The 17,866-nt window shown below is 32.3% G+C and overlaps 1 protein-coding gene across 1 annotated transcript in view; it reads right to left on the bottom strand.

Moving 5' to 3' along the window:
- Positions 1 to 17,866, bottom strand: part of ADAMTS20 (ADAM metallopeptidase with thrombospondin type 1 motif 20) — a 205,735-nt gene that overhangs the window by 68,594 nt on the left and 119,275 nt on the right. Inside the window, exons 24-28 of the mRNA XM_061204404.1 lie at positions 17,335 to 17,442; positions 16,104 to 16,268; positions 15,718 to 16,008; positions 14,708 to 14,869; positions 13,217 to 13,393 (exon numbers count right to left, since the gene is read on the bottom strand). Coding sequence (XP_061060387.1) covers positions 13,217 to 13,393; positions 14,708 to 14,869; positions 15,718 to 16,008; positions 16,104 to 16,268; positions 17,335 to 17,442 — 903 coding nt within the window. The remainder of the gene's footprint in view (positions 1 to 13,216; positions 13,394 to 14,707; positions 14,870 to 15,717; positions 16,009 to 16,103; positions 16,269 to 17,334; positions 17,443 to 17,866) is intronic.

The following is a 17,866-nucleotide window of genomic DNA, read 5'->3' as shown; positions in this document are numbered from 1 at the left end:
AAAGGAAGCAATTATTAACGCTAGGAAAATCAAAGAGTTGTGCAAGAAAGGAACAGTGCTTAGGGACTTCCCTGGTGGCGCAGTGGTTAAGAATCCGCCTGCCAATGCAGGGGACACAGGTTCAAGCCCTGGTCCAGAAAGATCCCACATGCTGCAAAGCAACTAAGCCCGTGCGCAACAACTACTGAGCCCGCGCGCCTAGAGCCTGTGCTCCGCAGCAAGAGAAGCCACCGCAAGGAGAAGGCCGTGCACCACAATGAAGAGTAGCCCCCATTCAGCGCAACTAGAGAAAGCCTGCGTGCAGCAACGAAGACCCAACGCAGCCAAAAAATAAATTAATTAATTAATTTTTAAAAAAGGAGCAGTGCTTCAAAGTACACTACTTGGCTTCACACTGACGTAAGGAACACTAACTGTTGACTGAATCAAGATTTATTTTGAAGATAGGATTGTAGAATTAGCGTCCATTTAGGAATTAAATAGTCAACCTCTATAAAAGGAAGTCAATAGGTAATTTTTTTTTTTGATGCATCAAGAAATAGCAGAGTAAGCCTGTTTGGAAATAAGGAAGTAAATATCAGAAGACATAAAAGGATTTAAAGGTTAATTCTGGGTTAGGAAAGACTGCAACAGGAGATAGCTTTTTTTCTTTATCAGCATTTTAGCACCACTTATTTTTTTAACTATGTACGTGTGTTACATTAATAAGACTATATTCAAAACTGTAATCGATGATATTTAGTTCATTAATGGAGATCAATGCCAAACTGGGTGAGCTCTCTCTAGAGGTATGTGCTTGAGCTCTGGATCCACCTGGGTATGGAGGAGACTATTAATTACTTTATGAAGACATGAAATGCACACTTCCCAATTTACTTGTGACATAAAGTTGGAAGGATTTATTTAAAAGTCAAATATGAGAATTTAAATAAAAACTATATGAATGCAAACTATTAGAGAAAAAAATAGAAGTTCTATACTTTTACTTAAAAATATCTACTGCTAAGGAAAAATAAAATGATTAATAACAGCATCATATACTATACATATTAGGCTTATACTGATGTAAGATCAGTATAAAAAAACTAGGTGACCACTAGGAACTGAAATTTGATGCAATATTGATTCTATCGGGCTCAGTGTTCATATCAAGGGTGGCAATATTCTTTTTACAGTTAGACCATTTTTGCTAATGAATGAAATTCTAGATGTTAGATTTTGAGAGAGAAGTAAAAAAAGGCGATTGCGATGATTAAAGAGTTGAACAAATATATTTAACCAGGAAAACAGAAAAATAGCTGCCTTCAAGTATTTGCCCTGTAGAGGAGGAATTTGATGTATTCCTACTTCACGGTGCAGAATGAGAGTTACAGAGGAATATTCCATATATATCAATTTTACCTCAAAATACAGAAGAGCAATCATATAATTTTCCTAAAAAGAAGTGGATTATGTTGTGTTATGTATGGTCTCCAACTTTAGAAAGGTTCATCAACATAGAAACTGTGCATAATTCAGATGAGAAACTTAGTAAATAATGTATGCTTTGTGTAGAAGGCTAGGAAAGAGGAAATTGAAAGTCTCTCCCAATTTTAAAGGTATAATACCAAAAAATGTAAGAAAACAGTATTTTTAAAACATTTCAAGAATCACAATAATTTAACTTTTTAGATATATATTTATGGGTTTATTTTTAAAGTTGTGTTATTTACTCAAATGACAAAATGCAAATTTCTGCACACCTGAATTATGGGACATCGGTTGGTAGGAGAATATGCCATCCTTTACTTCTTAAGAAATGTCAAATAAATCTTATAGCTTTATATTGCCTCATTTACTATGACATAGGTATCTGAATGAAAGCATGAAGTTATTCCCAGACTTTTAAATTTTAGTTTCTGATAAAATAGTTTTCAAAAAAAGAATCTGCTTTTTATTATCATAGCCACAAGCTAAAATCTTTCCAACTAATTTCTCTTTTAAAAACTTCTCTAGAGTTTCCTAAGCATTAAAATATATATACATGGAAACATTTTCCCAGTTGATAAGGAAGTGAGTTTTATTTACAAGTTTTCTCCATATTTTGACTTAAAAATAACTGTAAAAAATCCTCATAGTTTGAGAGTGACACAGGCATAAAAACTTGAAGACAATGTTTAATTTCATAAAATACAAAAAACGTCTCCAAAGCTCTCCTCAATATAAACCATAATCTTAAATGACCTATTTAATTCTATCTAAATAAATACCATATCCTTGTTAACATAATAGAAATTTGGATATTAGGATGATTTTCATGTATAAATTATGCATCAACAAAAATAACTAGACTTTCTACCAAAATATGCCCACACATTAAAGATGCTGAAATAAAAAATAAATGAGAGGGCTTCCCTGGTGGTGCAGTGGTTGAGAATCTGCCTGCCAATGCAGGGGACACGGGTTCGAGCCCTGGTCTGGGAAGATCCCACATGCCGCGGAGCAACTGGGCCCGTGAGCCACAACTACTGAGCCTGCGCGTCTGGAGCCTGTGCTCCGCAGCAAGAGAGGCCGCGATAGTGAGAGGCCCGCGCACCGCGATGAAGAGTGGCCCCCGCTTGCCACAACTAGAGAAAGCCCTCGCATAGAAACGAAGACCCAACACAGCCATAAATAAATAAATTAAAAAAAATAAATAAATCAGTAAATGAGAATTCTAAACTTAATAAGGCCAGAAACCACATCTACAAATGTTTACTGAATAAATGAATGAATAAATGCTATGTAGGAAAAAAATGAGCAAATACATACAAACAAACATCACTTAAATATGCAGTTTATGTTATCTGAATGAGGTAGAGTTGAATGGCCTTTAATTCTACAAAAATTACACAGAAAAGAAAGCTTCATGTAATTTAGATCTCTTTCTCCAAGATTTTTGTTGTTGTTTTACTGATTCTATGGGGTGCCTTGTGGATCAGCAGAGATGAGAAGCGTCTCCTGGTTTCATCTAAAATTAAGATCTTGTCAATTTTAGCAACGAAATGCTGACTTGGAGACTGGAGCCCATATGAGCTCCTACTGTTCTTTTGAGCCTGGATGCTGAAGAAATGTCCACTGATGTGAGAGGAGCCAGGCCTGATTAACTTCCCTATTCCTAGATCTGAACATGTTCCTAAGGCCCATGAATAAACAGTAAAAAAGCTTCCCTCAGATGGAAGGATGCAAACTCTGGTGGTAGAATATGGAGTCATTTTTTATTAGTGTGGCAGTAAAAAGTTCCTTTTATTCTTTCACTCTCCTATAAAGAATATATTCTCACAGAGCACACATCACCATTTACACGGTACAATTTGCACATTTTAATTCTCACACTATATTTAATGATATCCCAGAGTGATTAATCTTTAATCACACAAAATGCTTTCTGGTTCTACCTATTGAATATTATTATATTTGCATTTGTTTATGATGGGTACAGTCTACTATAAGAAAAAAAATTTTTGTGAATATGTTTATACCCTGAAAAAATTACAGGCTAGAAATAAAAATGGTTCTACTTTGGGCAAGCCTTTTTCTGACAATTTTAATAATTTCACCAAAGTTCTCTTCCCCAGAAGTCTGACTGCTTGCCACAGTATTTTCAATTCTGTTTTTATTTATATTTTGGAACTAGGTTAGAGTCATATTTCCTGCTATTAATAAATATCACATTAAAAGAAACGTTTGTCTCAAAAATTATGATAGTCATCTCTTTAAATGTATTAATTTGTTGTTGCTTTAGTCTTTTTTTATCCAGCTGTAATATGTAATATCTTCTATCTCCTGATACATTCGTGTTTTTGTCCTCCACACCTAGTACTATGCAACCATCGTTAACACACACTAACTGTACGTAAATATCTACTGAATGAATAACTTAAGAGAAATCCATGAAGATTATAAATTTTAAAGTCTGATAATATCAAGTGTTGAGAAGGATGTGGAGCAACTGTAATTCCCATACAACCCTTCAGAAAGCTGTCTGTCAGTATTTACTAAACCAGAACCTAAGCATTAACCAAGATTCAACTCCTGTCTACCTACCCAACAGATGTGCATATACATGTTCAACAAAAACATGTGTGAGAGATGTTCATAACAGCATTATTTGTAAATCCCAAATTAAAAACAACTCCAATTGCTTGTCAACTAGAGAATATTCATATAAATTCATTAATTTATTCACACAACAAATTTATTCATACAATACTAGAATGTAATAAGAAACTACAATTACATGCAACATGAATGAATCACACAAATGTAATAGTGTGACTCTCACAAACAAATTCTCTCAGTTCCATTTATATAAAGTCCAAAGACAGGCAGACTTATCAGTGATATTTGATGTCAGAATAGGGGTAGCTTTGGGGATATAGTGATTGCAAGGGGTATGTGGGGAAATTTCTGGGGTGCTGTTCTTGGTCTGGGTGCTGGCTACTCAGGTGTGTTCACTAAAATTCACTGAATTGTACCTTTATGATTGAAAGTATTGCTGAATGTCACATTTCCTAAAAGTTTGAAGAAGAAGCCAAACTCTAGTCCGAATTGATTTTTTTCTTACACTAGAGTATTTTTGCTTCAGTAGGTCTTGTTTCAGATTGTTCAATGTGTTATACTTATCTACTGCATTTGGATTTTTAGCTTTTTGAGGAAAGAGAATTAGTACTTATTATTGGATAAGTGATAATAAAAAGCAAAATACATTGAGTCTTTAAGTAACAGGCCCTATGCTAATCAATTTTCCCATTGTCCATTTAATACTAAAAGGTGTCCTCTTTCGGCAGGCACTATTATTATATTCTATGAAACAAAATCTTCAAAATGTTCAGTAACTTTCCAAAAGTCACTCAGTTAAATAATAGCAGTTTTAACTCAAACATAGGCATTCTAACACCACAACTCTTAATCACAAGATCTAGAATAGACTTACTATTAAAAGTTTCAGTAGGCTTAGGAATAATGATATTGCTTCAAACTCTTTTGGTAAATGAAAATTTACATTTCTCTTGGTGAAGTCAAGATTATATTCTCTTACGTGAAACTAATACAAAGCCAAGTTATACACCATCAAACGGGCCGTTCAATCTGCAGTTTGTAATCATAGTAAATTCTTGACTCATTGCCCAAACTTTTTACTCTCTTCAAGCCCAAACTTAATTTATCTCAAAATTATCCAACATGACTTTTCTCAACTTTATTATCTTGACAATACAGTACTTGACAAGATGTTCTCTGATACATCTTTTCCTCCCATTTGCAAAAAATAGTCCCAAGAATCTCTCCTCTACCAGCTTCTTCTACTCCACTACAATTTGAGTGTTGTGAGTAATCCATAAATACGTGATGAGTAACTGAACGGTCCCTAAATCATCACTCTAAACTTTTAGAAGAGTCCCCTCTTGGACTTCTCATCTCCAGTCTCTCATATTTTCAATGTGTTTATACTTTATGATGAGAATTGCCTATTAATCTTCCTAAAACACTGCTGTGTTCCCACTCCAAAAAATTCAATGTTTTTTAATAAACTTAAAGAATTTTTCCATTTTTAAATTCTCTTAAGCATGATACTTATTGGTCCTCCTTGCTATGGCCCAATTCATATTTCATATTTCTAACTTTATTCTTGCCCCTTGTTTCTCACAAACCAACCTACACTAGTCAAATAACTACTTTTTCTGGCCTCTGGTTTTGCTCAGGGTGATCTCCACCCTGGTTCCTCCTTCCCCACTCAAATCCTATCCACCTATCAAGGCTTATGCCTTCTTCATAAAGCCTTATGTTTCTCCAACTGGATGCACATTTTCTGACTTTCCATGACATCCATTTCTGCCTTGTTATTTGTGTATATATTTATTTTTCCCTGGATTGTGAGTCCTTTGAGTAGAGTATGTCATTCTTATTCATCTTTAGCTTTCTTAGCCCAGTGCCTGTTATAGATGGGCTCTTAGTAATCTTGAATGGATTGATGGGGATTAATTTTTGGCAGCTCAGTGGTCACCATTCCCTTCATAGTTACCTCCAAAGTCTCTGAGTTTCCCTGGGTCACAACTGCAAAATGTCAAAAGTTCAGGGAGATTGGAAATAGCTCAGAGCTGTCTTAGAGGATCACCTTAGAGCTCAGTTACAACTGATAGAGAAGAATTTGTTATGTGATCTACCAAAAGCTTTGTAATATATCATTTAACTTTCACAAATATATGAATGTCATATGATGTATATTATATGATACCAGGGTTTTAGTACAAAGGTCATATCACAATAGGACATGATAGAGTACCTTCCTAGATATAGCCTACTAGATTTAGGTACATTGGTGAGTTTAAGTTTACCCAATCATGTGGGTAGGGGAGTACAACCAGGAAGCAGATGATGGAGTCTATGAAAACAAATTACATAATTCCAATCTTTACTGTGTAACATATAAGGTTTTAGAGATGTTACTGAACCTTTAAGTCTCAAGTAGATCTCAGAGGCAAGGTGATTCAATGGAGTACCAAAAACATTTTTTAATAGCCTCTGTTCACATTTGTTTTAATCTAAAGTAAGAAAATAAGCTTTACTATATGGGGTTATATGTCAGCCTGATATGTAATGTATATAATACATTAGGTATCCTGGCAGGGAGATCATCACTTGCCACTCACTTTCAGTGTACCCACCACACTTCACACACACCCACTTCGGAAGATGAACAGATTATAGTACATGTATAAACTCATAACACTCTAATCAGATGAGTGCCATGACACACTGCTCCTGTTGGTTTTTCAGTTTTAAGCCACAGAGCTTTGCCAATCGTGTTCAAATTACCAAATGGGATTGTGACGATGAATTACTAATTTTTCTATTATGAAAAGAGGCTTGTTCCAAATTTGCTGATTTTTTCTATGATAAGGATTAAAATGTTATACCTGTCACTTAAACAAATAGACTTATAATCTCTCCTTTAAGATAAAGGAGACATTTAAGATTGAATGAGAAAGCAACTGCTTTTGGAAAAATCCTTCTAAGGAGAGAACATTTTGAAATGTTTGGAGGTGTTTCTAGTGTTACGGGACTTTGTTACCATAAGTATGCCAATGATAAAAATTCTCCAGTGTATTTTTAAAACTTTGGAGCAAGATTTTCTAATATGTTTAACTTGCTTCCAAATCTTTCAAAGTTTCACTGTTTTAACAGTATTTGTTAAAATATAAAGATATAACCCCTTCCAGTACTTTTCAAGAGGCAAATGACAGAATGGAAAATGGAAATTTGTCAATTTTCAATAAAATTTTTTAAAATAACTGGTATGATCCAATGATTTAAAATCAATGACTAGTTTATAACAGGAACATCCAGTGATAAACTTTGCTATATGGAGGTATGCATTTAGCAAAGTAATTTTTTCAGCTATGGAAGCTACTGAAATCACATATTGGAATAAACCAGACTTTTGAATTGCTCTAACAGTACTGAAACAAGATTTTCAAACTAATGAAACATTCTACCATTTTTTAAAAATTAGATGACTACAATAATAGTTCACTGAGAAAAATTTTATTATCCATAAAATTAAAAATATATTTAATATTAAATATTCATCTTATCCTTTTAAATTTATATGTTCTATAAATCACACTTATATATTAGTTTATGTTTGCAATGTATAGATATATAATAATATATAAGGGTATGTGATCAAAATATTTTACTGAGAAATGTACGTGTGATTAAAAATTAGAAATTAATTGTCTAGAAAATGTCAAATAGACTCTTTAAAGTGTTAATGTTTGACTCTGTTGTAATTATATGGGAACTAAAATCTGATTCTCAGTCTACCGAAAGTTGACACAAAATTATAACAAAAAATTAGGGATCTAATAAATGCACTAATATTAACAATGCCTATATATCTCAAACAGCACATAGATATTGTAGAATACTGAGACTGTTCTTCTAAAACATCTAAAAATCTACTTCCAGAAATTCTTAAACATTCTGAAGCATTATGTCTGGGAAAATAGAATTACAATGGAAACATGACCATCCATTTTCTTCATATAAAGAAAAATATAGCATTATCACCATTTCACGTTGACATGTTTTTTAGAGTTATTTTAAACTCTACATTCTAACTTCACTCAACCAAACACACTTACAAGTATCTTTTTTTACATTCTCATCATTAGATTATCTCCTTAAATTTTTCCTAAGAAGTCACACATTTCAAACCTGCAAGGTCCATTTGTATCTCCAAAATTATTTTCAAAGCATCATATCTAGGGCAAACTATAAATCAGTCTACATTCTCCCTTTCGGTGATTCATGAAATCTATGCACACACACAAACAAAAGAAAAAGATGCTGCGATTAGGCAAAAACTAACCTATTCTTCTAGCACAGAGACTTGGATGCCAGTCATCTCTAGCCAGGTTATAATGGAATACCTCCTGCTACTTAAGGCTTTCTAGAAGGATCTACTGGAATAATTACTATGTTGTCAAATACAATCCTTACTACCAATTCTTGGATAATTATAATCTATTGAGCCCCCAATATTATGAGTCTTCAATATTATAAATCACAAAGTTGTTACTGAAATAAGATAGGAGTCCCATTCTACTTCTGATCATCTGTTTATCTGGTACATTCACCACTAAACTGCAAACTCCTTGTACACAGGGATTGTGCCTGATTTACCTCTAGTGACTAACACAATGCCAAACATGTAGGGGATGCTCATAATTTGGGGGAGAGTTGATGAATGTACCATAGAATGATATGGCAATATAATAAATGGAAACATTGTTTCAACAGATTTCTATGATAAATTGGAAATAAAATAGATTTCCAGTCTGTTGCTATACTTGCGTGTGTCTTTTCCAAATTTACGAAAATAACCGATTACTATAAATTGTTTTACTGAACACTCCACTTTACAAAGAATTGACAGTTTCTTGAAACCATTTCCCCACACATTACCTTGTTCCCCTGGCTGATTCTGGTCTTCGGAGCATTGGAGCCAGTAACAAGTTCCTTGCCGAGTACATTCCACCTTGAGTGGGAGCTACAGTTTAAGAGGCTGCCCGACCCCTCTGCTCAGTCCCTCAGTGTTCTTTTGTTACACAAAACTGTTAAATTGACAACCTGCAGATTTACTAGGTGTGTACGGCTACCCCATGCTCATTTCTGAAAGTGCCTCTATTTGTCACATTCCATTGTATCATATTAGAAATTTAGTGCTCTCTCTCTCTATATATACACATATATATATTTTTTAACACAATGCTACAGGAGGGTATTATTTTAAAAAGAGACACTTGGGGAAAAGGACTAGCATCAAGAGGGTTCAAGTATCAAGCTTTCCTTTTTTAAAAATAATTTTCTCATTTTTAGAGGAAAAAACAATCTTGAATGGGAAAAATACTCTCTTTACCTCTGTGTGATCATTATTAACCCCAGAACACAATGGAATACACATTATTTTCTTACCAAACATGAATTCATTTTATGTAGGGAATAAAAAAATATTCATTTTATGTAGGAATATTCTAGGAAAATAAGTCACTTAAAATGAGGTTTAGGGGGAAATAAAGATAAGTTAATATAAATTTATTTAAAGAGCATTTGCTAGAATAGTTTATGTTACATGTAGTGTCCCTTACAATATAAAGGAAAAATAAAACTTCTACTCATCTTTTAAAGACTACCCTGGGCATGAGCACATCTATTGTTAACTTACTAAATAAATTTGCTTACATCACAGATTTTTATTCATTATTTATAATATATGAAAAGAATATTAAACTTTCTAGTATTTAAAAATTGATAGCCAACAATAAATCTTATTTTTAAATACCAATGTTAGTTTCTAATAGGATTATCTGAAAAATAGCAGTAGCTTATACATATACTCAGTAAAATTATGAAACCATATACTATTCAACAATTAAACGTTTAATAAGAAAAATTAACCATTTGTTATTTAAGAAAAATACATCAAAAGAAAAGAGGCATTCATTATAATACAGGATCTGTTCAGTGACTTAAAACATTTTAGGTATTGATCCAAGGAATAAAAATATAACATACATGTGAATTATGCAAAGCACAAAGCCACAACACATCATTAATAAGCAAGGGTTAAAATACAATCATTTCACATTGACTCAGCACAAAAATGCAGTCATTAAATTAACAGACATATGTTAAGATTTATTTATTCCTTTCTTTAATCATGCTTATAAATTATTACAACACAAGGTTTCCAACATGGAGAAAATTTAAATGTATATTTACAACTTTTTTCCTAGTTACATTTTAATGATTTAGCACTTGGTATTTTAATTTTGCTTTAAAATGAAAAATGTCTAAGATTTCATGTCATTCATATATGTGTGTGTATATATATATATAATATATATACACACATGTATATATATACATACACATACATTTCTTAATTTTCTAACCTAGTAAATAGGATCTGAAATTAAAGTTATACATGAAAGAATATCAACCTGATATGTTAATTAGAGGTATTCTGAAATTTGGCTAATATGTAACAACACTGAAAGAGGTAAAGGGTTATATCTGGTTTTAACAACAAAACTTCAGATCCCTTAAACCCTTTTAATATAAAAGGCTAATTTAAGGAATAAAATTCTTCATATAATAAGAAATCCAGGCACTCTAATGATATATATTTACTTTATACCTATAAAAAGTTAATAAATAAAGTTTATAAAAATTCTGATATATACATCTACTGTGATTTTTAAATTTTTATCTTCAATTTATCAAAAAAATTATAGTTTTTTCCTAGTGCAAAGACTGAGTTAGTCAATGAACTCCTTTGTGGAACAGACATGTATTAAACAATTGAAGACTTTTATATTTCTGTCTTACTATTTTGTAATTTGTGGTTATTGTTTTCTTGGTCATTTGTTTTTTGTGAGGTTGAAAAAAGTTACCTCTACACAGGGTCTTTAATGAACATTCAGGTTTTTCATTTATGACATCATTTACATACAAAAAAATAACATGACACAAATATATTGGATTGTAGTATTAGATATATTCCAATATAAGAAACATTGTGTGATGTTGTACACCTTAAACTTATACAATATGACCATATATATCTCAATAAACTGGGGAAAAATTATGTGAATACTACAGTGAATATGTAGAGAAGATTGATAAACATTAAGATATTTAAAAATGTTAAACAAAGGATCAAAAACATCTAAAACTGACCCCAAATGAATATTTGCAATTCTAATATGCTATAACTTTACGTACATTTTACATTAAATTTTAAAAGTTTTATAATGTTATTAAATAGAACAGGAGTCAACAAGCTTTCCCCAGAAAGGACCAAATAGTAAATATTTCAGGCTTTGAGGGCCAGTCTCTATTGCAACTAATCAACTCTGCTTTGTAGTGCAAAAGCAGCCATAGATAATACATAAAAAATTGTGCATGACTGTGTTCCAATAAAACTTATTTACAAAAATAGGCAATGGGCCAGATTTCATAGTTTGCTGACCTCTGAAATAGAAAATCTGATTCAAAAGCACTTAATTTTAGGAACTTCAATATCTAGCACAAAGCAGGAGACATAAGTAAATGTCTAATGCTTCGTGAATTAATGAATTCATGAATGAGTGGGGAAAATAAAACCTTTGTGTCTGCTTTCCTAATTGAGGCAAAATTCCAAGAAGGCAATCTATGGATTAAGTCTTATTAAGAACTAGGCTTGCAAATTAAACTAATAAAATGAAAGAAAATGTAACAGAGATATAGTAAGGAGAAAGTGAATTTCCATTCTAAAATGACTAACAAAAAATATCTTTATAGTGAGTTCCTACAGTATTTCACATCTCTCCAACTAAACTGTAAACTCCATAGGGGTAAGAAATATGTCTTTATTATTACTGTAGCACAGTACCTAGGATATAGCAGATGGTCAGTAAACATTTTATTAAGTAAATATGTGAATGCTTTCCATAGCAAAATATGTTTTTTGTTAGTTCCTGAAAAGTAATGGCTCTCTACTTCTAATGTAGCAATTTAACTTTAAGATCCTCCTATAAAGTTAAAATGTTCTGTTGTTTTGTATCAGTCACACTGACTCTAAAGATGAATTTCAGCCTGAACTGGAACTTGACCTGTTCTTCAAATAGCATGAATTGAAACAGGTTTACATTTCATCATAAAGCTTTGACTTGGGTGAAGTAAAACAAGTGTACACATCAGGGTTGGATATAAAACCAGAGTTATAATTATTTTCCAAATAAAGAACTGTTTAACTTTATAAATTTAATTATAAATAGATTATAGACTCCAATCAGTTTTTCACCTGAGAGAAGTATACTTAGTTGTTCATGATTTAAAATATCAAAAGTGACCAAAATGCTAATTTCAATATATTTATATATTAATTATTCTTCAAAGCCTGGGTATTTGAAAAATACTAGAGGAAATTAAACATTCATAAATATTTATGAATTTTGTCTATGGCTCCAAAAAAAATAAAAAATTAAAACAGCTCAAGACACAGTAACTCCACACAGTGGAAGAAATGAATATTCTTATAAACTACTATATAAATCATACTTTTCCATGATGTATGTGACAAACTGTAAACAATTAATTTACTTTGTGTAAGTAAATTTCTCTATATTTTTTAATACAATATTTTCACATTTCCAAACAAAATACTAAGTTTAACAATGATAAAAACAAGAATGTTATTTGCTTTTAGATCAGTTATTGGACATTGACAGACAAAAGCCACAAACAGTTATATACTCAAACAAGACACAGCCTTAACTCGCCATTGTTATAAGCACAATGTTAACATTATGTACAAATGTAAATAGTAAAACATTTCCAATTAATTTGTGGGCAAGCCAAAGACGTACCGGAGAAAGATACTTCCATTAGAATAGTGCTACAGTTCAAAATTCACTTATAAAAAAATAAATACATATAAAACTATTATATATATATGTATATATTACAGTACTTGAAATTGAATGATTCTTCTTTCAAACTATCAAGCCAAGAGAGCCAATGGTCTGCTTTAAAAAAAATCAGAAGATAAAATGTGTGCATCACAATCTATGAAGAGAGGAAATTAAAGTAAAAGGAACATAGAAAAACAAAACAAAACAGAAGGATAAAAATAAGAATACTATCGTACCGATTTCCATGGTCCCCGATGCCATGATACATCATCAGGGCAAGCATGCACATGACATTGTACCACACTAGGTGGCTTGTTTAAGATTTCACAGTTTTGCTCTCGTGACATTTGGCCATTGGGAAATTGACATATTACGAATCGTGATTTTATTCCTCCTCCACATGTTTGTGTACACTAAAAATAAGAAGAAAAATCAAAACTATGTGGTTTCAAAAAGAATATTATATTGCTTTATTCAATGTTGAGTACATAATCAGTATTGCTAGAGTTTAAAGTTATCCTTTCTTATAATCTTATAATTATAAGAAATATATAAGAATATATTTATATTCTTATATAAGAAATATAAGAATCCTTATAATTCTCAACATTTCTTCCTGGGTAAAATATAAATCAAAGTTTTAGTTCTATAATTTTTTTTAAAAAGACAAAGTTTTGAGAATTGGTACTGTAATAGGTATTAACTACATAATGTATGGTATCCTATCAAAAGATGACTGTGTAGCCATGAAAGCTAATAAGGGAGATCTAAATTTATAAACATAGAAAGATGTTCAGTATATATATATTACATGAAAACAGCAGATGGCAAAGTGGCATGTATAGTATGAACCTATTTCTGGAACCCACACAGAACAAAAGTTTGGCAGGAAATGTATCAAATGTTAAAAGTTCTTATCTTTTCACAATTTTTCATTTTATTGGAATTTTCACGATGAGATTTAACTCAGAAATGAAAAAGTTACTTTCATTTTGGAAAATAGTAAAAGTACATTTTAAAGAGGTGCTTGCTATTTATTAGCACCTGGTCAGAGCGTATCTTTAAACAATGATTTCCAAACTCCTTATGGAGAGAAAATATGTACTAAAATCATTCAGCAAAAATATTTGACTAATTAAATTAGGTGGTTTGTTTTATTCATCCAAAGCCAATGTAAGTCTTTCTTCTTTCTCATGCATAATATAGGTGGAATTAGTATTCATTATAACCATTTTTAAAACTATCTTCATAATCCCAGTGCCTAAAAGAATGCCAGGACATGAAGAAAGCGCTCAATAATTGACAGCTCTCCATTTAAAAGATTCACCAAATGAATGGTTCAGCCTTCATTTGATATGGATATAAGGATATAAACATGCCTATATATCACTCTAATTTTCTATCTTTATATCAGTCTAATTTTCTAAGAAATTAAAACAATAATATACTAGTTTTAGAGAGGTTTTAGTAGGTCACAGACCTACTGGCTAGCACAAAGGATTCTGTTAAAAATCTGGAGTATATATTTCCTATCATGAATGAGTGATTTATACCATGACACAATGTCTATTAAAAGAACATATTTTTACTGACTCAATTAAAAAAAAAAATCTTTTCTCTGTAGTACAGTGAAGTAAGATTATCCAACGGTAACAATATGAAGTGCTTAACTTTCAGTCTTGGGAGATGTCATAATCTCCACAAGTTTAGGAGATAGTATGACTTACTTCTCCCCAGCTTCCGTAGCTCCACCGTGGACAAGGGCCCGAATCACAGTGCTTTGACTCTGGGGGTTTGGAGGCTGCATCGCAGTAACTGGCACTTTGTCCATTTTCATCCTGGCAAACCACAACTCTACGCTGAATACCTCCAGCACAACTGCTAGAGCACTGAAAAGGATGGAACACAGGAACACACAAACTGCAGATTCCACGGCACAAAATTACATCAAAAAAAAACCCCCACAAAAAACAAACAGTACTTTGACTCAAATTCAAGCTCTCCACGTTAAAACCCCCCTCATTGGAATCATAATTTGAATCGAGAATATCTGTCAAAAAACACTTGGGTTTTTTTTTTTTAATACATAATGTGTTTTATTTAACCCAACATAACCAACACTTGGGTTTTAACTAGGGGTTTCATTAGAATTTGTTGATGGAAAGGTGAAGTTTTAAAGCTTGCAAAAGAAAATTCACCCTTGTCCTAAGTGTTAAGTAAAAAGGAATTAAAGTTTTCAGGTCTCACTAGGAAGGAAAAAAACCAAAAGATAAGGTTAAGTTACTAAACTGTCACATTGTTTTTCTTTATTTGGTATCTTTACTCTCATATAAAGTATGAACCACAGTTGTACCTTTCCTAGTAATCATGATTTTATTCTAGCTTACTGCACTGCTATCAGAGTAATTTTGGGGTTTTTTTGTTTTTTTTTCTTCATAAACACTGGTAGTCTTAACACTTAAAAGATTTTCTTTTATTTTTACTATAATAAACTCTGAAATTATTTTCAAGTGCATTCCTCTGTCATCATAATATCACATTACTGTATAATTCAATAAGAACTCTGGGGATTTGTAATCTGCATCAAAAATTGCTTAATCCTTTTAAGATTTAAACTACTGATCTTCAGAAAAATTTAGCATTAAAAGCATTTGATGTCATTACATACGTATCTGTTAAAAGGCCATATAACATAACAAAATTACAGAATTAGTATAACTCAATAGAGAGGGCTTACTGATCCCCATGGTCCTGTTCTCCACTGGTTTCCTCTGATGGATGGCTGGACCCCCTGATTTTGATTATCTTCTGGTTTGTGAGTTAATGGAAAATTCCTGCCTGGAAAATGGCTTGGCTGCTCAGAGAAACTCGGAAAGTGGCTGTATGTGGGAGGGCAGGCTGCCAGGTTACATTCTTGTTCTATCACAGGGCGGACTTCAGGGTCACAGTAATTCTCATTAATTGGCTGATGATAGTTGATGCATAAAACTTGTCGAGTTGTTTTTCCATGGCCACAGGAAGCTGAGCACTGATCACAAATTCAGCCCATAAACTACATTATCTTAAATAGCAAGTATTATATTTAAATTTTTCATTTCATTTTTTTCACATAAAAATACTTACAGGTGACCAATTCCCTGTTTGCCACTCTCCACAAGGGCTAAAACAGACAGCTATTTCAGCTGGTCGGGGTAAGTGGGCACAATATGATTCATCTGCTATTCCATCGTGAGCATCACGACAGCTTACATAGCGGGCTTGATTCCCTCTTCCACAAGACACAGAGCACTAAAAAAATTGAATAATACCAAGGAGTTATACAGGACATTTCCACATCCCTTACACCTGGCTGTTGCTCAAATTTCTAAACCTCAAGTTTATTGAAAAAAGTTAAATTAGAAATACTAGCACCTGGCATCATTTCTGAGTCAAAGACAGGGCAGTGAATATCCCAATGAGTTTAGAAAATAAAATTCACAAATCAGATATTTGTGATAATGAAACAAAACACTCAGCTTCTTGGAATATTGATTAGTTGATTGCCAAAATTTAAAAAAGAAAAGAAAATATTTTATATAAGAGAATCTTAAGATATCATTTAAGATAACTTTTAAAGACCTAGGTAATAGAGTAGATAGGCTCTCATAATTAAAATATTCAGAGAATATATGAAACTTAAAAATATATCTTTCATATATTTTCATATATCTTTCATATATCTTTCATATATTTAGTATATATTTTCATATATACTAAAGCATGTATATACTCCAAATAGATTAAAGCCTTCAGTTTAGAAAAACAACATGAACGTGTGGTAGTTTAAATAAAGGCTGATAAAAAGCCTATCACATCTGCTTCTCATAACAACCTGGGACATAAATATTATCATCCCTGAACTGGTTTGCAAGGCAGAAATAGAGACACAGATGTAGAGAACAAACGTATGGACACCAAGGGGGGAAAGTGGGGGGGTGGTGGTGGGATGAATTGGGAGATTGGGATTGACATGTATACGCTCATATGTATAAAATAGATAACTAATAAGAAACTGCTGTAAAAAAAAATAAATAAAATAAAATAAAAGTTAAAAAATAATCAATAAATATTTTCATCCCCATTTGGTAGATCAGAAAATAGAGCTAGAAAACTTAAATTTCTTCCCAGAGACACAGAGCTCTTGAAAGGCAGAACAGGATTTAGTCATTAAATTATCTAATTCTAAACCTTATATTCATCAAAATACCTGAGAATGAATGCATACATTAATTTGGCAAATCTGTAGCAACTATTTTGTGGATGTCTGAAAGGCTCCATAGTAGAAACACTGTACATCTTAAAGGAATTCACTTACTGGGGTCCAAGAACCGTATCGCCATTGTGCTATCTTTCCCATGGGAAGAGCTGGTAATGATGTGGCCCCAATTTTAGGGATAATTGGGCAAGGTGTAACAATACAGTCCTGTTCAAAAGAAAAATGGGTCTCACAAAACATCAATGAATTAATTAACATTCTGCTTTATACTAAATCCTATACTTCATTTCATCCTCCACATATATAAGTAAAGAACATTTGCATACTAAACTACAAAGAAGCGATGTAAAGGTTTATATTTTTCAAAAGTACAAAATACTATCAAGGGCTAGAAGTGGATAGTATGACTCTGAAGGCTAAAGTTTGGATCATTCTGCCTGATGGTTGAAAAGAAAAGAGTAATAGTCCTTCAAAAATACCACTAAGCTGAAACCTCCTGAATGAACACAGGATGCTACCTTAAGCAGTACGACACGCTTTAGAGGTTCAGCCTTCTGTAGTTCAAAGGATGGAAATATAAGTTAAATGAGTGATCCAATGGCAGATAAAGAGTAAAAAAAATGCATCAATA

The sequence above is a fragment of the Eubalaena glacialis genome, chromosome 11 (genome assembly GCF_028564815.1).
Source record: "Eubalaena glacialis isolate mEubGla1 chromosome 11, mEubGla1.1.hap2.+ XY, whole genome shotgun sequence".
Taxonomy (NCBI): Eukaryota; Metazoa; Chordata; class Mammalia; order Artiodactyla; family Balaenidae; genus Eubalaena; species Eubalaena glacialis.
The sequence above is the reverse complement of the archived record's forward strand: the minus strand, read 5'-3'. Positions and strand labels throughout refer to the sequence as shown.